The following is a 26607-nucleotide window of genomic DNA, read 5'->3' as shown; positions in this document are numbered from 1 at the left end:
TCGCGGTCCGTGAGTTCGAGCCCCGCGTCAGGCTCCGGGCTGATGGCTTGGAGCCTGGAGCCTGTTTCCGATTCTGTGTCTCCCTCTCTCTCTGCCCCTCCCCCATTCATGCTCTGTCTCTCTCTGTCCCAAAAATAAATAAACGTTAAAAAAATTTAATAAAAAAAATGTTTTGAATTAGAACCTTAAAGGATTATCGTTTGATATTTCTCAATGCTCTCCAAATACTTACATATATCTCTGAGAAAAGTGGTTTTCACACTTTGGATTACAGTCCATTATTAGTAGGGTCATGAAATCACTTTAGTGGATCATAACCATGCTTGAAAATTAATGAGAATGGAATAATATGGGCAATTTCAGACTTCATAAAAAATCTAATAATTATTTACAAAACATTTCTTTCTATTATGTTTGTATATTACATAATATATACAACATAACTTTTCTGTTGGCTGTCATTTTACGTTTAGAAATTAGTACCCAGGAGCACTGGCTGGCTCAGTCGGTAAAGTGTGCAACTCTTCATCTTGAGTCATGAGTTCAAGCCCCACGTTAGGTGTAGAGAGGACTTAAAAATGAATTAAAAAAAAAAAAAGAAATTGGTGCCCAGTGTGTGTGTGTGTGTGTGTGTGTGTGTGTGTGTGTGTGATTCTGGGAGGATACAGAAAGCAAAAATTATAAATATTAGCACACAGTCCACTTTATGCTATACAAATAATTATTCAGATGGATTCAAGTGGATTGTATCATAGCTTTGTAATATCAACAAGAAATCTGGAAAATTATAACTTCATATTCCAAGACTCTCTGGGTAGCCACAATATTGATATGCTTTCACAATCACTCTCCAGGATGCATGAAGAAGAGATGCTAAAAATTTGGCTCTGGCCCTTTCTAACAAGGTGATTACACTTACAATTCTATTAAGGACATGATTTTTCAGATGTATTTTAAACAACAATAAACATTTTTAAATGTTAATATAAATGCAGTGAATTTAAGGAAACAAAAATTACATTTCTGAATAGTAACCATTACTACACCGCAAGAAAAAAATGCAAGAAAGAATGAAGAAATACTTGCACACTTGAAATACTCTGAAAATGGTCTGCTTTATTTTACCATAAGCATAATTGTGGGTGAAAGTTCAAAATTCAACTGGAGAGAGGGTCATGGACAAAAAGTGATTTGGTTATAACCTAAGGACGCAAACTCATTACACATTAAGACGCCTTGGATTACAAAATAAATTACCATCTCATTACAATCACAAAGATAAACATTCTCTTATTGGGCGCCTGGGTGGCGCAGTCGGTTAAGCGTCCGACTTCAGCCAGGTCAACATCTCGCGGTCCGTGAGTTCGAGCCCCGCGTCAGGCTCCGGGCTGATGGCTCGGAGCCTGGAGCCTGTTTCCTGTTTCCGATTCTGTGTCTCCCTCTCTCTCTGCCCCTCCCCCGTTCATGCTCTGTCTCTCTCTGTCCCAAAAATAAATAAAAAAAAAAAACGTTGAAAAAAATTTTTTAAAAGTAAAAATGGGTAGAATTTGTGACAGTATAAATGTACACTGAATACAATTTAAAATACACACAAACTAGGGGAAATAGCATTGATTTGGAAGGGGCAACAAAAAGTGTCATATGTGGAATATAAAAGCTACTTATGTCACTATATATTGAACCCAAAGCTATTGCCGAAGGTAGGATTTTCTTCCGTTTCTTTCCCAGAGCACTGGGATGGGAGGTTCGGGATAATCGGCTTCAAGAACTTGAATTCATTGGTTCCAGATCCTCCCCGCAGACACACCTCGTACTGGTAGCTCTGGGACAGCGTCCCCGCGCCGCTGACGTCCACCAGGTGGCCCGGAAAGTGGCCCTCGGGCCCCGAGCAGCGACCCGCAGACGCCGCCCGGCTCCGCCTGCACAGCCGCACCGCCACGAACACCAGCACCGAGAACAGGAAGAGCGACGACACGGACGCCAAGGCGACGACCAAGTAGACGGTGAGCGGGTCGGCCCGCGCCTCGGCCGCCGCCACCTCCGGGAGCGGCAGGTAGGGCTGCGAGAAGCCGTCCACCAGCAGCACGTGCAGCGTGACGCTGGCCGAGCGCGGCGGCTCGCCATTGTCCCTGACCAGCACCACCAGCCTGTGCTTGACGGCGTCGCGCTCGCTCAGCAGCCGGGCCGTGCGCACCTCGCCGTTGTGCGCCCACACGCCGAACAGCCCGGGCTCCGTGGCCTTGAGCAGCTGGTACGACAGCCAGGCGTTCTGGCCCGAGTCGCCGTCCACCGCCACCACCTTGGTCACCAGGTAGCCCGCCTCGGCCGCCCTGGGCACCAGCTCGGTGCAGGGCGCAGAGCCGTTCTGCGGCGGGTACAGCACGAAGGGCGCGTTGTCGTTGTCGTCCAGCACCAGCACGCGCACCCGCGCCTGGCTGCTGAGCGCGGGCGAGCCGCGGTCGGCCGCGCGCACGCCGAACTCGAACGCCCGCAGCGCCTCGTAATCCAGGGACCTGAGCGCGAACAGCTGCCCGTTGTCCGCGTTGATGGACACCAGGGAGGCCAGGGGCAGCTGCGGGTCCGCGGGCGGCAGCAGCGAGTAGGTGACCTGCGCGTTGGCGCCCGAGTCCCTGTCCGTGGCGCTCACGCTGCCGATGTGCAGGGCGGGGCTGTTGTTCTCGCGGACGCGCAGGGTGTAGGTGGTTTGGCTGAAGGCGGGGGCGTTGTCGTTGACGTCGGAGACCGTCACGGTTATGTTGTGCTGCGTTTTCAGCCTGGGGGTCCCCAAGTCGGTGACGGTGATGGTGATGTTGTACTCGGCCTGGCTCTCTCTATCCAGCATTTTCTCCGTTTCCAAAGTGTAATAGTTCTCAACTGAAGATTTTAGCATGAAAGGGAGGTCTTCTGGGATAGAACAAATCATCCTCCCATTGTCCCCAGAGTCTCTGTCTCGGATGCTAAAAACCATAACCACAGTCTCAGGCGAATTTTCTGGGATTGGACTGGTAATTGACGATATGGCTATTTCAGGAGCATTGTCATTCACATCCATCACCTGAATTCTGACTGTTGATTTTCCAAAGAGACCTCCCCCATCTGTAGCTTGAATGATTACTGAATATGATTCAATTGTTTCAAAATCCATGGATGCTGTTAAACTGACTTTTCCAGACTTTTGATTAATTTCAAATGTCTTGCGAATATCTTCTGAGGCATGGGAGAAAGAATATGATATTTCTCCATTTTTTCCTGAGTCTAAATCCCAAGCTGAGACGGTGACAATGAGTGAGCCTAATATGCTATTCTCTGGAATCTTCACCTCATAAAATGGTTGCTCAAACTCGGGGGAGTTGTCATTAATGTCCACAACCACCACCCGGACAGTTGCAGTCCCAGACCTAGGTGGAGACCCACCATCCAGAGCAGTAAGGATGAAACTGAGCTCCGACTGCTCTTCATAATCCAGTGCCTTGTCCAGAACCAACTCTGGGTATTTCCTATTGTCCGGATTGACTCGCATTTTAATGTGAAAATGAGAGTTGGGGCTTATTATGTAGTTCTTCAGAGCATTGATTCCTACATCTAAATCCTTCGCACTTTCTAGTAAGAACACAGCACCAACAGGACTATTCTCTGGGATTTCTAGGAGCATTTCTTTTTCTAAGAATATGGGAGAGTGGTCATTTATGTCCGTGACCTGGAGCTCAATGCGTAAAAACTGCAAAGGGTTTTTCATTAATACCTGGAAATGCAGCACACAAGGCTCAGTGGAGCCACAGAGCTCCTCCCGGTCTAGCGATTCGCTTAAGAGCAAATCCCCGGTGTTTTTGTCCAGCTGCAAACGGTTTTTATTATCATTAGAGACCACCTGAGCCCCCCTTGAGACCAGCTCACCCACTTCTACTCCCAGGTCCTTTGCCAAGTTGCCTACAAAGCTCCCACTCTGCATTTCCTCTGCCACAGAAAAGCGCCCAGACTCGGAACCCGCCTGAGATATTCCTAGCAAAACAAAGAGAAGCAGGACTTGCCTTATCTGCAGAGTGTCTGCTCTTCCGTTCTCCATAGCTCCTTTCCTGAAAGCTTCCTGCAGAATCGCTTCAGCTACCCTTCGCAGTTCTGGGAAATGTGCCTCTGATAATGTCCGTCGAATCTTCGGAGGCCTAAGGATTTTAACCCCGCTGAATAGCCTGTGGTTCGCCCTTTGAAGGTGTGTTCTTTTTGTCTTCCCAACGCTCTGTGCGCACTGGGTAACAGGGTCCAGAACATCATCCAATTCAGTTTCTTTTCCCCCGGCGCGGTGTTATCCTGCAGCGCCACCATGCGTCTCCACAGATTTTCAGTTAGATGAAAGCTACCTAAATTCCACTAATATAAATGTCCCTTTAGAAACAAATGTTGTTTTACTCATTGTGTGTAGTGATTAAAAATATATTCTATCTTCCATAAGAATTGTTTTATACTCTTTACAGTTTCTGATGTTGTTAGTATTGTTTTAAAAACAAGATGTGATTCCTGGCCCCCAGAAGTTTGTAGTATTTCTGAGAGGACGGAAAACCTGCAAGAAGATTGCATCATTACTTGGCCTTCTTTCGGGTGTAATGCAAAGGGAAAGTATACATGAGTCACTTTGAGAGTCTTCTCAGAGGATATGAAATTGGATAAACTGTAAGATGGAACACAAATAGATAGTTATTATAGTACAAGAAGGCATCTCTGTAGATTTCCTTAACAGCAGTGAACTGTGAACTGGGAGAAAATGAAGTAAAATATTGGGGTGGAACGCATTATGTAAAGTCATAATTTAGTTCCAGCTTCTCATAATTTACCAAAGTATTTAATAAGCACACAAACATGCTAGTTTTGTTTAAAGCAGGCTTACTCCTAAAGCCACCTTCCCTTAGGTTCACAAGATTTATTCCACCTACAACTATGGTCACCTGCTTTCATTTTCCGCCCCACAAGAGATTCCCATTCCCAGTCATAGAGCAAAACTTAGTTTTACTCTGATTAGACTAATTAAGGTCGTATACCTGCTATTGAAGCAATCATTATTTCATGAGGCAGAGAATTATAACGTGGAGATTTTAGTCTCAGAATCTGAAGACCCATCTTTGGCCTTGCTTTAACTGTCTGGGACCACCTCAGAAGCTTTGGGTGGTCTGAGTCCTAGCCAAAGTGAAAGGTTGCTACATAAGGAGGGAAATTGTTTGGAATAGATGCTATAAATTCAATGATCTCAAAAATGCTCTCAAAAATGGATTAAGGAGGGATCTAAAAAAATTTGCATCTAAAAATGTTAAGTTCAAATTACATTTAAAAAATGTAAGATAGATACGTTATTGAAAAATTGACCACTACAAGGGTAGAAATAGAAAAGTAGGTGGGTTGACTACTCTTAGTTATTCTCCCTCCTTTAAAAATACTCACTAAGGGGCTCCTGGGTGGCTCAGTCAGTTGAGCATCCTATTTCTGTGAGTATGAGCCTCAAATCTCTGCTGTCGGTGTAGAGCCTGCTTCAGATCCTGTCCCTCCCTCTGCCCCTTCCCCAATTGTACTCTCTTTCAAAAATAAATAAACACAAAACCCATAAAATACTAACTAAAATGACAGAAAAGAGGAAAAGTGGTATGAACACATAAAGACTAAGAATGCACAAGTGGACACCCAAAATTTTGATGACAGAAAGCCGAAAGAAGAGCAATTGAGTTAGCAGTTCTAAGAAACATGTAAAGTGCCTGCATTGGAAATGTTCATACAAAACTAGTGGGTTTGTCCTACAGTATTCCATTTAGGTACAAGATTTAGAGGAACCATGTGTAAGAAAGCTGAAGTCAGTTGAGAACTAAAAAGGAAAGTTGGATAGTCTAACCATTTCATCAGCCTATATAGACAGGAAAGTATCTCAGAAGCAGAGAATGGGAAGTTACTTCTTTGGAGAAATTAAATGGGATGACCCCTAGTTTTGGAGACCTTAGGCAAAGCTGAGTAAAAGTTGAAGCGTGAAACTAAAAATAGAGAGGTGAAGCAAAACTTTGCATCCTGAATGATGAAATTTCCAGATCACCCTTATCATGCAATACTCTCCAATTGTAGAACACAGGGTATATACTGATCTCCTGTCTAACTTTCCTTCACACAGCAGATATTGTAGAATTCTAACCTGGAGAATATGAAAAGCTTAGATAAAGATTTACACATAATGGGGCGCCTAGCTGGCTCAGTCAGTAAAGCATACAACTCTTGGTCTCTGGGTTGTGAGTTCAAGTCCCACATGAGATGTGGAGATTACTTAAAAATTAAAAAAATCTTATAAAAAAACATTTACACATACTAATATTCGGAAGGGTCTCCCAAGATAATAGTCTTATCCTAGCATGGTTACATTAGAGTGAAGTCCTACCATCAACAGGCCTCACGCACTCGCAAAGAGCTGACAGGATGGTATCTCTTCGTCCTTCCATCCAAACTTCCTTCCTTCCTTCCTTCCTTCCTTCCTTCCTTCCTTCCTTCCTTCCTTCCTTCCTCTGTCTCTCTGTCTCTGTCTCTCTTTCTCTCTTTCACTGATGCTGGGATGGGCTCAGTCCCACAACCGTGAGATCATGACCTAAGCCGAAATTGAGAGTCAGAGGCTAAGCCATCTGAGTGACACAGGAGCCCCTCTCATCACTCTTAAATATGAGAGCATCATCCTTCTTTAAAGTTTATTTATTTATTTTGAGATAGAAAGAGCACAAATGGGGTAGGGACAAAGAGAGAGGGGAGAAAGAGAATCCCAAGCAGGTTCCACACTGTCAGCACAGAGCCTGATGGGAGGCTTGAACTCATGAACCATGTGAGATCATGACCTGAGCCAAAATCAAGAAGAGTTCGATGATCAACCTACTGAGCCACCCAGGCGCCCCTGAGAATATCATTCTTAATAATGAAAAGATAGCCCAGGACCACAAGAAATTTGAAGAAATACCTATGACATGACATAGCAAGGTAAAACAAAAACAAAAACAAAAACAAGAGGAAATAGACATAATAGAGAAAACAGAAGAAAGTCTTTAAAAATGTCTAATATCCCCAGAGTAGTAAAATCTCATAAGAGCTAACACTTACTGAAAATTTGCTCTGTGATATCCATTGTTCTAAGTGACACATATGCTTTTATTCATTTAATATTAACAGTAACTTCATGAAGTATGTGTTCTTACTATAAGATTGAGAATAGATTATGGCTTAAGTCCCCCTTACTAACTATATAACCTTGGATAAGTTCTTAACTTCCCTGTAACTCACTCTCATTTTAATAATGGATGTAACGGTTTCTACTGCATAATGCATTTTGTGTATAATGTATTTTAAAAGAATAAATTAATTATAGATGAGAGAAGATAATACATTTACATATCTACAAAAGGATCCTATGCAAAACACTCAGAGAACCAAAAGAGCTATTAAAAATATAGTCAGCCAAAAAGAAAAACTTAAATATAAAGGTTGGATTATAAAATAAATTGTCCAAAAAAGTAGAGCAACAGACAGAGAAAATAAGGAAAAAATTTAGTGTCTTAGTGTATCAATCTAGAAGATCCAATATTTAACTAATGAAATTCTGGATAAAGTGAGAATGTAGAAAATTCAAGGGAGAACTTATTATCAAAAGCATAACAAGAAAATTTCTCAGAACTGGAAGTGAGAGTTTAAATGTTAATAGAGTACACCCCTGTGACCAGATAAATAGATAAGTGATAATAGAGTATTTTCAGAATATGAAGAAAAAGTTTCCGATTCTTCCAGAATGAAAAACTAGGGGTGACATTAAAAGAGGTCAGAATTAGAAGGGACTCAGTATTCTGAACAGGAACTCTAATTGCAATCAGTAAAAAGAACACTGCTTTCAAAATGTGAGGGAAAATTATTTTCAACTTAGAATTTTACACCCAAAGTACCACTCAAAAGAAAAACAAGAGTGCTTTACTAAGCAAATTGTCAAAAACTTTCACCTCCTCTGAATCATTTTTATGAAACTAGTGAGAGATGTGTGTTAGTTAAGTAAAGAATACACTAATAAAAAAGAATATATTGGATCTTGTAAAAGGGGACCAACACAAGAAAGTAATAAAGGAAAAAGTTCTAGGGTGACAGCCATTAGAACAACCAATATTGGAAAAAATTAACAAAACTAAAAGGCAACCTAAGTGATGGGAGAAGATATTTGCAAATGACATATCTGATAAAGGGTTAGTATCCAAAATATATAAAGAACTTATACAACTCAACCCCCCCCCCAAAAAAAAAAAGTTTAAAAAGGGGCAGAAGACTGAATAGACATTTTTCCAAAGAAGACATTCAGATGGACAACAGACACCTGAAAAGAAGCTCACCATCATTCATCATTGGGGAAACATAAATCAAAAGTACTGTGAAATATCATCTCATACCAGCCAGAATGGCTAAAATTAACAAGACAAACAACAGGTGTTGGTGAAGACACAGGGAAAAGAGAACCATCTTACACTGTTGGTGGGAATGTACACTGGTGCAGACACTCTAGAAAACAGTGTGGAAGTTTCTAAAAAAGTTAAAAATAGAACCACCTTATGATCCAGCAATTGCACTACTGGGTATGTATCCAATGAATACACAAATACTAATTTGAAGGGATACATGCACTCTCATATTTATGGCAGCATTATCAACAATAGCTTAATTATGGAAAGAGCCCAAGTGTCCACTGACTGATGAATGGATAAAGTAAGATGTATGTGTGTATGTATATATGGAATGGAATATTACTCAGCCATAAAAAGAGTGGAATCTTGTCACTTGCAACCACATGGATGGAGCTAAAGAGTATTACGCTAAGCGAAATAAGTCAGAGAAAGACAAATACCATATGATTTCACTTGTAAGTGGAATTTAAGAAAACAAACGATCATAGGAGAAAAAAACCAAAAAACAAACTCTTAACTATAGAGAACAAACCAACGGTTACCAGAGGGGAGATGGGTGGGGGATGGGTGAAATAAATGATGAGGATTAAGAAGGGCACTTGTACCAATGAGCACTGGGTGTTGGATGGAAACACTGAATCACTAAATTTTACATCTGAAACTAATATTTACTCTGTATGTTAACTAACCAGAATTTAAATAAAAAGTAAAAATTAAAAAAAAGAACAACCAATGTTAATGAATCAGAGATACAAAAGGTTCTGGGTGAAAGATCTAAAATAAATTGATAGGTATCTGGCATTTTTTAATATTTAAGAGAATTATTGTTATTGAAATGAGACTTAATGTGAAAAATCAATAAGAGTAAATAGAAAATGATGCAAGTAAAAACGAGGATCAACTCTAGGAATTAAGTTTTTCAAGAAAAGAAATGTAATCATTACACTAATGTGTATTTTGAAGTAATTTTTGCAATATACATAAAAACTACTAGTTTAACCTAAAAAAATGACAGCTCTATTGGGAGAACAGGAGAAAGGGCACATGCAATGTTGTATGTGTATTAGTTGGAAAGTAAGGAAGTGAAATCGTCTTTTGTCATATGAAGGAGTGATTAAAGTATAAAACTGTTAAGATATAGTGCCATACATATTACTTCAAAAGATGATCAATTCTAGAGAAACTACTCCATAAGAGGGGCCAGACATTGAAGAATTTATTGTTTTTCTTTGTGATTTTTAGTTCATCGTGATTTAAAAATTTCATAACAACTAAAATATATTTATAAAATGAAATGAAAAGTGAGTACCTTTCCAACAGTCCACAAATATTCTTCACAAATTTTCAAAATGCTTTTATTTATTTTCATGCAGGTTATTACATTTTGTTGCCATTAAGAGACACGACCTATTTTTTAACACATGTCAGCAAAAGTGAACACTAGAAAATAGTAAGAGTAGTGTATTTAAAGGAAATGGAATAATAATATGACTACAAGATATGACTGTAGTCCCATATCACTCACAAAATGATCTCTCTCATTTTCTCACGAGCAGAGTAAGAGAGAAATATCTTTAAAATGCTAGATGACATGATTTTTTTTCACATGATTAAACAGAATGTTAGAGAAGATCAGAAGTGGAGGGATGTCTGCTGACATGAAGGAAGTACAAGGCGATGAGGACAGAGATTAGTCTATGAAATATACTAAAAGGAAAAGACAAATTTCGATTTTCTAGGTAAGAATAACTACATCCTTGTACATTTTGAAATGATTAAACCTTAAACTATTATTTACAAATGGGTGCTAATTAAAGCTACCTATTGATTAAATGCAAAAAAGGATGAAATGACATTGTAAATCAGAGATATATAGTACTTAAAATTAGGCTTAAAATAACTAGGAATTTTAAAACTAAACTGATATTGATATGATTGTACACCACTTAAAAGTGCGTGAAAATATAAAAAAGAATTTTTACTCTAAGTTAAATCCAAAGCTATTTCGAAAGGTGGGATTTTCTTCGCTATGCCCCCCAGAGTCCTGTGCCTGGATATTGGGGATAATGGGCTTGAGGAACTTGAACTCACTGGTCCCCGAGCCTCCCCGCAGACACACCTCGTACTGGTAGCTCTGCGACAGCGTCCCCGCGCCGCTGACGTCCACCAGGTGGCCCGGAAAGTGGCCCTCGGGCGCCGAGCAGCGACCCACAGACGCCGCCCGGCTCCGCCTGCAGAGCCGCACCGCCACGAACACCAGCACCGAGAACAGGAAGAGCGACGACACGGACGCCAAGGCGACGACCAAGTAGACGGTGAGCGGGTCGGCCCGCGCCTCGGCCGCCGCCACCTCCGGGAGCGGCAGGTAGGGCTGCGAGAAGCCGTCCACCAGCAGCACGTGCAGCGTGACGCTGGCCGAGCGCGGCGGCTCGCCATTGTCCCTGACCAGCACCACCAGCCTGTGCTTGACGGCGTCGCGCTCGCTCAGCAGCCGGGCCGTGCGCACCTCGCCGTTGTGCGCCCACACGCCGAACAGCCCGGGCTCCGTGGCCTTGAGCAGCTGGTACGACAGCCAGGCGTTCTGGCCCGAGTCGCCGTCCACCGCCACCACCTTGGTCACCAGGTAGCCCGCCTCGGCCGCCCTGGGCACCAGCTCGGTGCAGGGCGCAGAGCCGTTCTGTGGCGGGTACAGCACGAAGGGCGCGTTGTCGTTGTCGTCCAGCACCAGCACGCGCACCCGCGCCTGGCTGCTGAGCGCGGGCGAGCCGCGGTCGGCCGCGCGCACGCCGAACTCGAACGCCCGCAGCGCCTCGTAATCCAGGGACCTGAGCGCGAACAGCTGCCCGTTGTCCGCGTTGATGGACACCAGGGAGGCCAGGGGCAGCTGCGGGTCCGCGGGCGGCAGCAGCGAGTAGGTGACCTGCGCGTTGGCGCCCGAGTCCCTGTCCGTGGCGCTCACGCTGCCGATGTGCAGGGCGGGGCTGTTGTTCTCGCGGACGCGCAGGGTGTAGGTGGTTTGGCTGAAGGCGGGGGCGTTGTCGTTGACGTCGGAGACCGTCACGGTTATGTTGTGCTGCGTTTTCAGCCTGGGGGTCCCCAAGTCGGTGACGGTGATGGTGATGTTGTACTCGGCTTGACTTTCCCTGTCCAGCCCTCCTTCTGTCATGAGGATGTAAAAATTTTCCACAGAGGGTTTCAGAAGGAATGGCAGATTATCTTGAATGTAGCAGTGCATTTTTCCATTTTCTCCAGAGTCTCTGTCTTTAATTCTAAAAACAGCCAGTACCGTCTCAGGAGAGTTCTCAGCGACATGGTTGGAAAGTGATGACATGATCAGTTCTGGGGGATTGTCATTGATATCTAATACTTCCACCAAGACGGTACATGTTGCAGTAAGACCCCCTCCATCCATTGCCTGTATATTTATTTTGTAAGACTTTACTAGCTCATAATCAAGCAACACTATGAGGACAATTTCTCCAGACAAAGGATTGATTTGAAAGGTTTCTCGAATATCTTCAGAAGCATCAAAAAATGAATAGGATATGTCTGCATTGACTCCAGAATCTATATCTCCTGCAGAGACTTTTGCAATAAGGGACCCTACTGGGCTGTTTTCTGGGGCCTGGGTCTCATACATTGTCTGAGAAAACTGGGGAGCATTATCATTGATGTCCACAATCACAATTCGTATTGTGGTGGTCCCAGACCTGGGTGGAGACCCACCATCCAGTGCCGTGAGTGTTAAACTGAGTTCGTGCTGCTTCTCCCGGTCCAGTGCCTTATCCAATACTAGTTCTGGATATATCATGCCTTCATCACTGTCACTAATTTTAATATGGAAAAAAGGGTTTGGGTTGATGATGTAGCTTTGTATACCGTTAAGTCCTCCATCTGAATCCTCCGCTCTTTCTAGTCGAAATGCTGTCCCTTCAGCTGTATTTTCTAATATTTTTAAGACTGTCTCTTTGTCCCGAAACATTGGTGAATGATCATTTATGTCCCTGACCCTCAGCTCAGCCCGGTAAATCTGAAAGGGGTTATCCATTAAAATTTGGAAATACAGCAAACAGGGCTCTGTGAGGCCACACAGCTTTTCCCGGTCCAGTTTCTCATTTGTGAGCAAATCTCCAGAATGAGGATCCAGGAGCAAGTGTTGTTTGTTATCAGACACCACCCGGGCTCCCCTTGAAACCAATTCCTGGTCCCCTAGCCCCAGATCCTTTGCCAGATTAACCACAAATGATCCTCTCTCTGTTTCCTCTGTCACAGAATATTGTCCAAACCCAGAACCTGCTAAGGATACTCCCCCAAACATAAAGAGAAATAGGACTTGCCTTTGTCTTGGGCAGCACAACATTCCAGCCTCCATTGCTTTTTCAGAACACGTCTTTTGTCAATGTTGGTCACAATCACAGCTCCCAGCCTACAGAACCAGCAGTTGCAACCCCCAGACCTATGCCATTTGTAGCAGGAGTCTGGGTTTTTTTCCTTTTCCAATCTTGGGCCAGTACAGGTTTTCTCCCAGCTCATCTGCCTTGATCCTTTTTGCTAATGCCTTCCGCAGCATTCTCAGTTCATGGTCGATTTTTTTTTTTTTTTTTTTTTTTTTTTGTCTTTTTAGCCTGCAGCGCCACCGCGTGGCCTCCAACAGACTCAAATGGCTCTACCCAATTTGTGTGTGTATTTTCAATTTTTTTCTTTAGTGGCTCATTTAAGTATTTCATTTTTCTTTTCTTTTGTTTGGTAGAAAGTAATGTTGAGATAGAATACTGCTCACATTGTTGAGATTTTTCACTGATTCATGGGAAAAGTTAAAAATTCAAAATTTGGAAAATGTTTCTAGCAGTTAACTCTGTCCACCTCAATGTGCCACATTTAGTTCTGTAGTAGGCCTTTCACTCCTGAAACTACTCCCATGCAATGTCATGAACCAAAGTGGAAAACAGTGGTGACCTCTGGGACCAAAATAACAGATTTTACTTTTCCAAAAACATTGACCAAACTGAAAAAAGAAACTTGTTTCACACATTCTTCAACAATTTCCTTAAAATCTAATCATATTGCCTAAATATAATCATCCAGAGGGAAGGGTTTAGGCTTTCCCTCCTCTGTGCTCCCATAGAAACTTGTATAATTGCTCTGTACATATTACTGCTTCCTGTTTCATGCCAATTTGTCCCTTATTCAAGTCAACCTGTCCCTATGTAAGGATGGAAGGATGCCTTAATCATCTTAAATTCACAAATCAGACACTCAATGCTTGCTATATTAAGGAATGGATAAATAAGCTCTACTTACTAGGATATGAAACGACCTTCTGTGCCTTAAATCCATACCATTTGAAAATTGTATTCTTTCACTTAACTCATTCTTATCAACTTGTTTCTTTTTTTCATGTCTTTGTTTTTCTTATATTAGCTTTAAAATTACTTACAAAATTAAAGAAGGGACTGGTCTTTATTTTAAAGTTCCTCTTAATTAAAATCTGGTGGGATCTAATTTCTCTGTACCAAATAAAAGGGAGGGAAAGAATAGACCAGCATAATGCCTATCCAAACACTACCGACAGTAAGAAAAGCATAACATCTACCTCATAGAGAATTTTATTCAAAGGCCTAATATCCAGAAATAACTCTGTTTTTCCTCTAATAAGCAAGAGATAGAGATTAAGCTGAAGGACATTGTAGAGGGAAAGGGCTAGATACTGCCAAAAACTCTAACTGCTAAACGAAGAATCTATACCATATAAACTTCTGACGATTTCTACAGTTTTTTTCCAACTGAATGGGACTGCTTTGTTAGCCATTAAAAACTTAACAGGAATCTCTGTTTTTTTTCATACAGGATTTAAAACAAATGATTAAATATTTCTACATGATGCTATAAAACACCTAAACATTGTTTTTGTCTCCAAACTTAAATACATACACACACACTCAGTATCTTACAGAGGTGTTTCTTCTTATTTTACATAAGACTTATTAGGGATTTATTTATCTTATCACACAATGTAAATACTTTAAAGATGCAAATACCAATAACGGGAAAACAACTTTAAAAAAGTAATAGTTTTAAAAATCGCTATAATAAAAATTGAGGTCGATAAACCAACAAAAATACCAGTTTTAAAATGGAAGAGAAGAACTACCAAATAGGAAATGCATAGATCACATGCACATTATTTTCATAACTGAAGAAGCTCTGGAAAGAAAACTAAAATGAAAATTGTAAGTACAAAGCCAATAAAGACACTTATTCATAAAGTAGTAGAAAATGTTAATGGTATCATCTTTGAAAGTAGAACTTATTTCACTTACTGGGATTCTACTGAAAAATACTTCACTGGACTAAAATATGAGGGTAAAGAAACCTGTGAAGACAGGTATAAAATTGGAAATTGAGGATGAACCAAATAGAGAAAATTAAACAACACCTTATTTGTGGTGGCAGGCATAAACAATTTAGTCAAGAAAAAAATTAGAAGTTAATGTCTTTATTAAATAGGTTCCTAGCAATAATTAAATCCCAAAATTATTCTGGAAGGGGGGATTTTCTTCCACTTCCTTCCCCGTGCTCTGAAACTGCAGATTAGGGATAATGGGCTTGAGGAACTTGAACTCACTAGTCCCCGAACCTCCCCGAAGACACACCTCATACTGGTAGCTCTGGGACAGCGTCCCCGCGCCGCTGACGTCCACCAGGTGGCCCGGAAAGCGGCCCTCGGGCGCCGAGCAGCGACCCGCAGACGCCGCCCGGCTCCGCCTGCACAGCCGCACCGCCACGAACACCAGCACCGAGAACAGGAAGAGCGACGACACGGACGCCAAGGCGACGACCAAGTAGACGGTGAGCGGGTCGGCCCGCGCCTCGGCCGCCGCCACCTCCGGGAGCGGCAGGTAGGGCTGCGAGAAGCCGTCCACCAGCAGCACGTGCAGCGTGACGCTGGCCGAGCGCGGCGGCTCGCCATTGTCCTTGACCAGCACCACCAGCCTGTGCTTGACGGCGTCGCGCTCGCTCAGCAGCCGGGCCGTGCGCACCTCGCCGTTGTGCGCCCACACGCCGAACAGCCCGGGCTCCGTGGCCTTGAGCAGCTGGTACGACAGCCAGGCGTTCTGGCCCGAGTCGCCGTCCACCGCCACCACCTTGGTCACCAGGTAGCCCGCCTCGGCCGCCCTGGGCACCAGCTCGGTGCAGGGCGCAGAGCCGTTCTGCGGCGGGTACAGCACGAAGGGCGCGTTGTCGTTGTCGTCCAGCACCAGCACGCGCACCCGCGCCTGGCTGCTGAGCGCGGGCGAGCCGCGGTCGGCCGCGCGCACGCCGAACTCGAACGCCCGCAGCGCCTCGTAATCCAGGGACCTGAGCGCGAACAGCTGCCCGTTGTCCGCGTTGATGGACACCAGGGAGGCCAGGGGCAGCTGCGGGTCCGCGGGCGGCAGCAGCGAGTAGGTGACCTGCGCGTTGGCGCCCGAGTCCCTGTCCGTGGCGCTCACGCTGCCGATGTGCAGGGCGGGGCTGTTGTTCTCGCGGACGCGCAGGGTGTAGGTGGTTTGGCTGAAGGCGGGGGCGTTGTCGTTGACGTCGGAGACCGTCACGGTTATGTTGTGCTGCGTTTTCAGCCTGGGGGTCCCCAAGTCGGTGACGGTGATAGTGATGTTGTATTGGGCTCTTTCTTCTCTGTCTAGTGCTCTCTTGGTTACCAAGGTGTAAAAGTTCTTGACTGAAGGTTTTAGAAGAAAAGGAAGGTCATCCTGGATGGAGGAAACAGTCTTCCCGTTATCCCCAGAGTCAGGATCAGAAACACTGAAAACAGCAACTACAATCTCAGGTGAGTTCTCCAGGATAGGGCTGGTGAGTGCAGACATGGTCACTTCTGGGGGATTATCATTTACATCCACCACCTGGAGGAGAAGAGTGCATTTTCCTGAAAGGCCTCCCCCATCTGTGGCCTTGATGTCCACCTCATAAGATTGAACTGTTTCAAAATCTACTTGTTTTCTCAGTTGAATTTCTCCTGTTACAGGATTCACCTCCAAAGTTTTGCTAATATCTTCTGAAGGCTGAAAGAGCGTGTAGGCTATTTTTCCATATACTCCGCTGTCTAAATCTCTGGCAGAGACAGTGACAACCAAGGAGGCTACATGGCTGTTCTCAGGAATTTGCACCTTGTAGATGGGCTGCTCAAACTGAGGGGCGTTATCGTTGCTGTCCACCACTTCAATGCGCACCTGAGCGGTCCCATACCGAGGTGGAGAGCCGCCATCCAGAGCCGTTAGAGTTAAAACGATTTCGGGCTCCTCCTCCCTGTCTAGCTCTTCTTCCAACACCAGCTCAGGGTATATTCTGCCGTCACTGAGTTTGCGGGTTAGAACCCGGAAATGGGAGTTGGGGCTGATTTTATAGTTTTGAACATTGTTGCTTCCTACATCCAAGTCCAGAGCATTACTCAGAGGGAATGCAATTCCTAGAGGACTGTTTTCAGGTATTCTTAGAATCATTTCTCTTTCGGTGAACACGGGAGAATTGTCATTTATGTCTTTCACCCTCAGTTCAGCCTGAAATATCTCTAAGGGCTTTTCCATTAACAGTTGGAAATATAACAAGCAAGGGTCAGCTGGACCACATAGCTCCTCTCGATCTAGTTTCTCGTTTATGAGCAAATCCCCAGTCTGAACCTTGAGCTGCAAATGCTCTTTGTTCCCCTGAAAAATGATCCGAGCCCTGCGGTTGTACATCTCTGTCAATCCCAACCCCAAGTCTTTTCCTAGGTTTGCCACAAAGGAGCCTTTCTCCATTTCTTCCACTACTGAATAGGGACCTAACTCGGCACCCACCCCAAACATGCTCAGCAAAACAAAGAAAACTAGGACTTGCCTTTGTCTCAGATAGCACATCCAGCCAATCTCCATTGCTCTTTCATGAAAATTTGGTTTACAGGAGCTTTGTGTATGTCCAGGATCCTGGTAGTCTGGTCCTGCAGTCCAGATATCAAAACTATGCCACTAAATATAGTTTTAAAGAGATTTCAGATTCACGTTTGCTGTGGCCAAGAAAAACGTACTTTAGCTTCCAGGCAATGTGAAATTGTTTGGCTGGATACTGGAGCTGCATAGGCAATTCTGTTTTTCATCATTTAACCTGCAGCGCCACCATGTGTTCTCACTGAGTCTTATATTTTCCACAAAATACTCCTAAATGTACCAAATAAGTTGTGTAAAATGTGTTCTGTAATATAAAACAATGAGCTCTATTTTCATGTGATGTGTGTGTGTTCAGATAGAGCTCTGTGTTGTTGCACAGGAGGAGTACAAAGATCAAACTCACTTATGTTACTGTTAAAACCTGTTGAGAGTTCATGATTAAATAAAATAATTAACATTTAAGCTGAAAACAATGTACATTTAGGAGCAAAATGTTTTTGAATTACCATGGGAAAAGTTTCACAAGTAGATCATTTTCATGGTACACATTACAGAATTACAAATGAATGGACACTGCAAAATTGCAATTAGTGACAGTTCTAAAGATATTATTTAACCAATGCGTTATTAAATTGCATACTTCCTCTTCTTTACAACACTGAAGACTGAGAGCTGTTTTTGCAATTTTCAAGTTATTGAAAAATTATTTCCCAAATACATAGATCTCAAGATTAGGCCTGCCATGCTTTTGGATTCTTTTAAAATATATATATAACAAGAATAATTTGTTATATTTAAAAAGCTTTAATGACATATAACTCACATACCACACAGTTCACTCATTTAAAGTGTACAATTCAGTGAATTATAGTATATTCACAGAGTAGCACATCCATCACCATAGTCAATTTTAGAACATTTTCATCACCCCTCAAAATCCATACGCTTTAGCAACAACCCTAATACCCTATCCCTCCCATGCTGAGCCCTAATCAATAACTAATTTACTTTCTATCTCTATAGATTTCCCTATTCTGGACTTTCATATGAACAGAATAATTTAATATGTGGAGTTTTGTGACTGGCTTCTTTCACTGAGCATGTTTTCAAGGTTCATGTTGTAGCATGTATCAGTACTTCATTCCTTTTTATGGATGAATAATATTCCATTGTATAGATATATATCACATTTTGATTATCCATTCGTCTGTTGATAGACATTTGGTTTGTTTCCACCTTTTCACTATTCAGAGTCCTGCTGCTGCAAACATTCATATACAAGAGTTCATGTGGACATAAACTTTCATTTCTCTGGCAGAATTGCCAGGTCATATGGTAGCTCTATATTTTCCAAGGTGGCTGCACCATTTTACATTCCCATCAGCTTTGTATCAGCATTCCAGTTTTCCCACATCCTTCCAACATTGGTTATCTGACTTTTTGATTCTACCCACTCTAGTGGGTATGAAGTTGTATCACATGATTTTAATTTGTATTTCTCTGATGACTAATGATGTTGGGCATCTTTTCATGTGCTTATTGTCCATTTGCATATCTTCCTTAGAAAACCATCTATTCAGATCTTTGTCCATTTTAAACTGGATTATTTATCTTTTCATAATTGAGTTACAAGCGTTCTTTGTATATCCTAGATACAAGTCCCTTTCAGATTTGTATGTATTTGTTCAGACTTTCCATTTCTATAATTTGAATTGAATTGCAGTAAGCTTCATATCTTTATCAATTCAGTGTTTTTCTTAGTAATTCTTAGAAGTTTGTTAAATACCTTGTCTGGGATTAAAGCATCTAATCAATGAGGCCTAAATTCCTGTTATAAAGACCTTTATGTGCTTTCCATTGGCTACCAGTGGTATTGCTAGACTGAATGATTTTCTTCCAAGCAGCCAATCTGTGGTAGATAGAATAATGGCTACCCACCCAAAGACATCCGAATTCCCCAAATCTGTAAATATGTATCTTACATGACAAAAGGTTTATAGATGTAATTAAATTGAAGATCTTATGAAGGGAAGATTATCCTGGATTATCTGGGTGGGAAAACTTTTGTTGGGAATGGTCAAAAGGAGATATGATTATGGAATAATCTGTTTAAGAGATACAATATTTGGTTTTGACAATGGATGAAAGGTGACATGAGTCAAGTAATGTAGGCAGCATCTAGAAGTTGGAAAAGACAAAGAAACAGATTCTTTTTTAGAGCCACCAGAAAGACATGCACTCCTGCCAACACTTTGATTTATCCCAGTGATACCTATACCAGACATGAGACCTAAAAAGCTGTAAGGTAATACATTTTTTTTGTTTTAAGCAACTTTGTGGTAATTTTTTATAGCAACAATGGAAAAAAAAATATGGTACACAAGTATGGATATTCATGCACCTCACAGCTGAGTCAACAACAATTTATCACTCTACAAGAATAGTTTCCCAAAGCAATTGCTGGAAGATGTCTGATTCAGCTCCAGTAAGCCATCCTTTCAGAATAAAGTCATTTATGACTCTCTAAATTTTTTGCAGCATAATTTTTTTCTGGAGTTGCCAAAGATGTGGTTAATTTTATTTTTTTTTTTAATTTTTTTTCAACGTTTATTTATTTTTGGGACAGAGAGAGAGCATGAACGGGGGAGGGTCAGAGAGAGAGGGAGACACAGAATCGGAAACAGGCTCCAGGCTCTGAGCCATCAGCCCAGAGCCTGACATGGGGCTCGAACTCACGGACCGCGAGATCGTGACCTGGCTGAAGTCGGACGCTTAACCGACTGCGCCACCCAGGCGCCCCAATGTGGTTAATTTTAACAGAACATAGCTGGAGCCTATCAGTTTTGTTCCTACTAAATTTCCAGAATCTCTAAATTATTCAGTGAAAAAAAATCTTCCACATCATTGCCTATACTTCTCTGAAATTAGTTATTTCATTTAAAATTAATGCTAGAATATGAGGGGCACCTGTGTGGCTCAGTTGGTTAAGCATCTGACTTCAGCTCAGGTCTCATGAGTTCAAGCCCCCCATCTGGCTCTCTGCTGTCAGCACAGAGCCTGTTTCCGATCCTCTGTCTCCCTCTCTCTCTCTCTCTCCCTCTGCCCCTCTGCCATGCTCATTCTCCCTCTCTCAAAATAAAAAAATAAGCTTTAAAAAATAAAATTAATACTAGAATATCAATTGCTTTCAAATAATAGTGTGCTAAAATAAATACAGTGTATTTAATCTGCATAAGGGACTTAGAAAAAATGTAAATAATAAAGTGAATTTCAACTTTCTAAGGAAAATAAAAATTTTATATTAGGACTGACAGAAAACAGACTGAAGGGCTAAGTACAAGAAACTCAAGAAACATAACCATAAGGTAACTTTATTCCTTATTCAGGGCATTCATTACTGCAATAATGAATGGGATATGTTGAGACGGTACAGGAAAATGATCAGGCTGTATTACTCCCAGTGAAGATTAACTGTGGTGTCTCACCCAGATAGTAGGTCAGTGCTTCTATAAGAACTTTGGATCTACTGGTCCAGAGTAGTATTTTAGTCTATAGTAAAGAAACAAGTACAAACTGTAGACTAAAAGCTACATTTCTACATAAGGTTCAGTTTATGGAATAGATGGATTTCACTTTCCTTAGTTAGGAAGACAATGCTACCAGTTAATGCCTGCCATTATAACACATGGATTAAGAACTGGAGTATTCAGTTAAAACAGATATTCAAATTTCTCCTTTTATTACTTTATAATTGCTAGCAAGTTACTAACCTTTCTAAGCTTCAGTTTTCTCATATGTAACTTAGAAAGTTTCACTTTATTACATACATTTTTTCTAAGTCCCTTATTCAGACCTTAGAGTTTGGCAGAGGACTAAAAAGATAATGAATGTAAAGCATTCTAGTCTACTATTTTTTTTTCTGTACCCTACTTTGAACTAAATTAGAAATCATGAATAAGAGCTTTAAGAGATCAGTTATATCAAATTATACACTTAAGATCTGTGCATTTTACTGTCTTACATAACATTTTAGTTTTAAAAAATCTTACTGTTAAAGCCTTAGGATTGGATTCCACTGGAGGTAGCACAAAAACTAAAATGATGGTGCTGAAATGAGATAGAAGTTCTTTCATCTCTGGGGCGCCTGGGTGGCACAGTCGGTTGAGCATCCGACTTCAGCCAGGTCACGATCTCACAGTCCGTGAGTTCGAGCCCCGCGTCGGGCTCTGGGCTGATGGCTCAGAGCCTGGAGCCTGTTTCAGATTCTGTGTCTCCCTCTCTCTCTGACCCTCCCCCGTTCATGCTCTGTCTCTCTCTGTCCCAAAAATAAATAAACGTTGAAAAAAAAAAAAAAAAGTTCTTTCATCTCTCAAGTAAAAAAAGAAATTCAGAAGTAGGCACTCCAGGGGTGATATGATGACTCCATAGTTACCAGGGACCCTCATTTCTTTTAAGTTTATTCTACACTGACTATCTTTGTACAATATTTCCATCCTTAGTGTTGTTCTATGGTCCAACATGGCTAATTGTGTTTCAGCTATTACTTACACATTCCAAGCCATAAGAAGCAGTTAGAGAAGAACAAAAAGGTACCTCTCCCTTTAAATAGCCTTCTTGGAAGTCTCCTACAACATCTGTATATACATTCCATTGGCAATAACCTAGTGAAATGCTCCATTCCAGCTGCCAAGGAGGGAAAAAGTATTTTTTTTTTTTTACTAAACTTGCTAATGCTCTACATGTAATTTGTGATGTTACTAAGGAAGAAAAAATAAATGGATATTTGGTGGCCAATGCATTTACTGTCATCCATGCTCAATGTTTCTCAAATAGAAAAAGTCCATTTCACTACTATGCTATCTTATGTCACTGGATGAACACAATGTAGCTATTTTTCCTCCAGTTAACAGCAATGAAACTTAATAGAAAGCAATTAAAATAATTATATTAAAATTAACACTACTATATGAATGAAAGGAAGCACAGTTAGTATAACATTTAAGAGAAAACAATATCAGAGTTAAGAGCTATGAGAGCAGCTTCCCTGAATGCGCAGAGTCTGTTTGGGATTCTCTCTTTTCTGCCCTCTCTCTGCCCCTCCTTCGCATGCATGTGTGCACACATCCTCTCTCTAAGTAAATTAAAAAAGAGCTATGAGAGCAGAATAAAGCAAGAGCCAGATTCTCACTGTACCAGTTATTTCCTTCTCCACCAGGCATACTTCATGTGTTAGTGTATTACTGCTTTTATTTATCTAATGATTTAAAACAAGAAAAGGGAATACAATTGATTGTATAAAATGAACTTTCCACTATTTTTTCCTAATCCATTTCTTTTTTCAAGCTCTATTTAAAAAATGTTTAGTCCTTTTTGAGGGGGAGGGGCAGAAAGAGAAGGAGACAGAGGATCCGAATGGGGCTCCCACAGCATCCAGCCCTATTCTGGGCTCCAAGTCTGGAGCAGTGAGATCATGACCTGAGGGGAAGTTGGGATGCTCACCCGGGCTACCCAGGTGCCCCATCCTAATCCATTCCTAAACTATTCCACAGCAACAATTTGTACAACTAATGACCTCATCAGTGTTTTGAGGGCAAAATTTAAGACCAATCATCTCATAGTGATGAAAAAAAGACTATTCTTTATAACAAAGGGGTAATATAAAGTATTTTGCAGGCAAGTTTAGTGTGATTTAAAAAGTCTTAACGGATTGCCAGGAAAGCTATATCTTGAACTTACCAATTTTAAATATCTGGAATATGAAAAACAATACAATCACTGAATACTAAAACCAAAGTCATTCCTAAAGTTGGCGTTTTCTTCTATTTCTGGCCCAGGGGAGTGGCCCTGGAAATTGGGCACATTTGGCTTGAGGAACTTGAACTCACTGGTCCCCGAACCTCCCCGAAGACACACCTCATACTGGTAGCTCTGGGACAGCGTCCCCGCGCCGCTGACGTCCACCAGGTGGCCCGGAAAGCGGCCCTCGGGCGCCGAGCAGCGACCCGCAGACGCCGCCCGGCTCCGCCTGCACAGCCGCACCGCCACGAACACGAGCACCGAGAACAGGAAGAGCGACGACACGGACGCCAAGGCGACGACCAAGTAGACGGTGAGCGGGTCGGCCCGCGCCTCGGCCGCCGCCACCTCCGGGAGCGGCAGGTAGGGCTGCGAGAAGCCGTCCACCAGCAGCACGTGCAGCGTGACGCTGGCCGAGCGCGGCGGCTCGCCATTGTCCTTGACCAGCACCACCAGCCTGTGCTTGACGGCGTCGCGCTCGCTCAGCAGCCGGGCCGTGCGCACCTCGCCGTTGTGCGCCCACACGCCGAACAGCCCGGGCTCCGTGGCCTTGAGCAGCTGGTACGACAGCCAGGCGTTCTGGCCCGAGTCGCCGTCCACCGCCACCACCTTGGTCACCAGGTAGCCCGCCTCGGCCGCCCTGGGCACCAGCTCGGTGCAGGGCGCAGAGCCGTTCTGCGGCGGGTACAGCACGAAGGGCGCGTTGTCGTTGTCGTCCAGCACCAGCACGCGCACCCGCGCCTGGCTGCTGAGCGCGGGCGAGCCGCGGTCGGCCGCGCGCACGCCGAACTCGAACGCCCGCAGCGCCTCGTAATCCAGGGACCTGAGCGCGAACAGCTGCCCGTTGTCCGCGTTGATGGACACCAGGGAGGCCAGGGGCAGCTGCGGGTCCGCGGGCGGCAGCAGCGAGTAGGTGACCTGCGCGTTGGCGCCCGAGTCCCTGTCCGTGGCGCTCACGCTGCCGATGTGCAGGGCGGGGCTGTTGTTCTCGCGGACGCGCAGGGTGTAGGTGGTTTGGCTGAAGGCGGGGGCGTTGTCGTTGACGTCGGAGACCTTCACGGTGATGTTGAGCTGCGTTTTCAGCCTGGGGGTCCCCAAGTCGGTGACGGTGATGGTGATGTTGTACTCGGCCTGGCTCTCTCTGTCCAGGGGTCTCTCTGTTACCAGGGTGTAAAAATTTTCTAAGGAAGATTTCAGGAGAAAGGGTAGATCGGCCTGAATTGTGCAATTTATTTTCCCATTTTCTTCCGAATCAAGGTCTGAAACACTGAGAACTGCAACCATAGCCTCAGGCGAGTTCTCAGGTATGTGTCTAGTAAATGCAGACATGGTGATTTCTGGGGCATTGTCGTTCACATCCAAGACTTGAGTCAGGACGGTGCATTTTCCAGAAAAGCTGCCAGAATCTCTGGCCTCAATATTGACTTCATAGAACTGTATTCTTTCAAAATCAAGTTGTTTTTTAAGTCGAATTTCTCCCGTCATGGAATTGATTTCAAAGGTTTTGCAAATCTCTTCAGAAGCCTGGAAAAGTGAATAGGAAATCTCTCCGTTGACTCCTATGTCTGCATCCGTAGCAGAGACTGTGACAATCAGGAAGCCTATCGGACTGTCTTCAGGAATTTTCACCCTATAGAGAGACTGCTCAAATTCAGGGGCGTTATCATTGATGTCCACGACTTCAATGTTGATCTGAGCGATGCCAGACCTGGGTGGAGAGCCGCCATCCTGAGCTGTAAGGGTTAACCTGAGCTCCGGTTCCTGCTCTCGATCTAGCGCTTTATCCAGCACCAACTCAGGATATCTGCTGCCATCACTGCTCTTGCGGGTGAGGACGCGAAAATAAGAGTTGGGACTGATTATATAGGTCTCAATATTATTTCGGCCTACGTCCACATCCTGAGCGTTCTTCAGTGGAAATGTAGTTCCAGGTGGACTGCTCTCTGATATTTTTAGCAACATATCTCTGTCTACGAATACTGGGGAATGGTCATTTATGTCTATTACTTGTAGCTCAGCTTGAAAAAACTGTAAGGGATTTTCTAGCAACACCTGGAAACGCAGCACACAGGGGTCTGTGTGACCGCACAATTCCTCCCGGTCCAGTTTCTCATTTAGCAACAAATCTCCAGTCTCCCGATCCAGCTTCAAATGTAGTTTGTTCCCTTTGGAAATAACCCTTGCCCCACGCTTGGAGAGTTCCCTCTGACCCAGACCTAGATCCTTTGCTAAATTGGTTACAAAGGAGCTACCCTCGGTTTCCTCCACCACAGAATAGCGCCTAGGTTCCATACCCGCCTGAGATAAGCCCAAGAGGACAAAGAATAAAACGACTTGCCTTTGTCTGCAAATGAACTTCCCACTGGCCTCCATTGTTCTTGTCTGGTAAAGCCTCCCTCCAGGGTGGTTCTGCTGAACTGTAACGACTTCAGTATCCGAGACTGTGGCTCTGTCACAGGATACCTCAGAAATATTCCAGTGAGTGGTCCTTATCAAAGGACCCAGTCCTCCTCCAGTGGCATCCAAGCTTCCCGTGGGCTTCCAGGTTCTGTTGCTTAGTTTTGCCTGTTAATGGTGCTGCAGCTGCGGTGCTGGTTTGTACCGTCTTATCCTGCAGCGCCACCAGGCGTCCTCATAGGATCTTACATTTTCTGGGATGAAAAATGATGCAGTATTCCCAACTCTTGCCTGTATGTACTATACTGAGTCTTACCTTTACTATCCCTGGACTTTACGGTGCAGACAACTGTCTGAGAGCCAAAAAAGAGAAATAACACTAGTAAGAACTTTCTACTTTCAATAACGCTAAGTGAATTTGGAGCAAAAAGAAAATATTTATGTAACAGCCTGGCTAAGAAGAAAACATATACAATTAAAATATACAACTGGAGGGGTGCCTGAGTGGCTCATTGGTTGAGCGTCTGACTTCAAGTCATGATCTTGTGGTTTGTGAGTTAGAGCCCCACTTTCGGCTCACTGCTGTCAGCACAGAGCCTGCTTCAGATGCTCTGCCCCTGCCTCTCTGCCCCTATTCTGCTTGTACTCTCTCTCAAAATTAAACTCATATATATATAGTATATAGTATATGTATTATGTATATATATATACACACACATACATATACATACACACACACAATTGGAGTCATACAGAAAACTCTCAGAGTTACATATTTTTATTGCCAAGAACTATGGAAACTGCTAGCTATGAAACTTGGACAAATTATTTAACCTCTCCCAGTTTTCTCACTTGTAGGATGGAGATAGTAATAGTGTATACCTCATAGGGCCGCCTTGAGTTTCCTCACTTTACAGATGAAGATACTGAGACAGAGAGAGATTAACTTTATACACACACACACACACACACACACACACACACTAAGCATGTAATTTGATGCCATCAGGTAGCAGAGTTTACATGAGTCCATTGCCGTAACTTGAAAACAC

At 43.2% G+C, this 26607-nt stretch overlaps 4 protein-coding genes across 4 annotated transcripts; all 4 read right to left on the bottom strand.

Moving 5' to 3' along the window:
* Positions 1 to 1416: 1416 nt before the first annotated feature.
* Positions 1417 to 4068, bottom strand: LOC111556276 (protocadherin beta-11). The gene has a single exon (XM_023256035.2). The coding sequence runs from the start codon at positions 4061 to 4063 to the stop codon at positions 1670 to 1672; it is 2394 nt and encodes a 797-aa protein (XP_023111803.2). The 5' UTR covers positions 4064 to 4068; the 3' UTR covers positions 1417 to 1669.
* A 460-nt stretch (positions 4069 to 4528) lies between these two features.
* Positions 4529 to 19980, bottom strand: PCDHB16 (protocadherin beta 16). The gene is made up of 2 exons (XM_023256043.2): positions 15095 to 19980; positions 4529 to 4663 (listed from the first exon to the last, which is right to left on the bottom strand). The coding sequence occupies exons 1-2, from the start codon at positions 17348 to 17350 to the stop codon at positions 4640 to 4642; spliced, it is 2280 nt and encodes a 759-aa protein (XP_023111811.2). The 5' UTR covers positions 17351 to 19980; the 3' UTR covers positions 4529 to 4639.
* Positions 9781 to 13014, bottom strand: LOC109502269 (protocadherin beta-10). The gene has a single exon (XM_023256023.2). The coding sequence runs from the start codon at positions 12811 to 12813 to the stop codon at positions 10420 to 10422; it is 2394 nt and encodes a 797-aa protein (XP_023111791.1). The 5' UTR covers positions 12814 to 13014; the 3' UTR covers positions 9781 to 10419.
* Positions 19981 to 21731: 1751 nt separating the features above from the next.
* Positions 21732 to 26084, bottom strand: PCDHB8 (protocadherin beta 8). Its single transcript, XM_023256016.2, has one exon. The coding sequence runs from the start codon at positions 25529 to 25531 to the stop codon at positions 23135 to 23137; it is 2397 nt and encodes a 798-aa protein (XP_023111784.2). The 5' UTR covers positions 25532 to 26084; the 3' UTR covers positions 21732 to 23134.
* Between the last annotated feature and the right edge of the window lie 523 nt (positions 26085 to 26607).

The sequence above is a fragment of the Felis catus genome, chromosome A1 (genome assembly GCF_018350175.1).
Source record: "Felis catus isolate Fca126 chromosome A1, F.catus_Fca126_mat1.0, whole genome shotgun sequence".
Lineage (NCBI taxonomy): Eukaryota > Metazoa > Chordata > Mammalia > Carnivora > Felidae > Felis > Felis catus.
The sequence above is the reverse complement of the archived record's forward strand: the minus strand, read 5'-3'. Positions and strand labels throughout refer to the sequence as shown.

Coding starts and splice junctions, on each gene's coding strand:
- LOC111556276 (XM_023256035.2), bottom strand. CDS start 4,063: ATGGAGAACGGAAGAGCAGACACTCTGCAGATAAGGCAAGTCCTGCTT.
- PCDHB8 (XM_023256016.2), bottom strand. CDS start 25,531: ATGGAGGCCAGTGGGAAGTTCATTTGCAGACAAAGGCAAGTCGTTTTA.
- LOC109502269 (XM_023256023.2), bottom strand. CDS start 12,813: ATGGAGGCTGGAATGTTGTGCTGCCCAAGACAAAGGCAAGTCCTATTT.
- PCDHB16 (XM_023256043.2), bottom strand. CDS start 17,350: ATGGAGATTGGCTGGATGTGCTATCTGAGACAAAGGCAAGTCCTAGTT. Junction 4,664..15,094: donor CCCAGAGCTACCAGTATGAG/GTGTGTCTTCGG, acceptor TCCATCTTACAG/TTTATCCAATTTCATATCCT.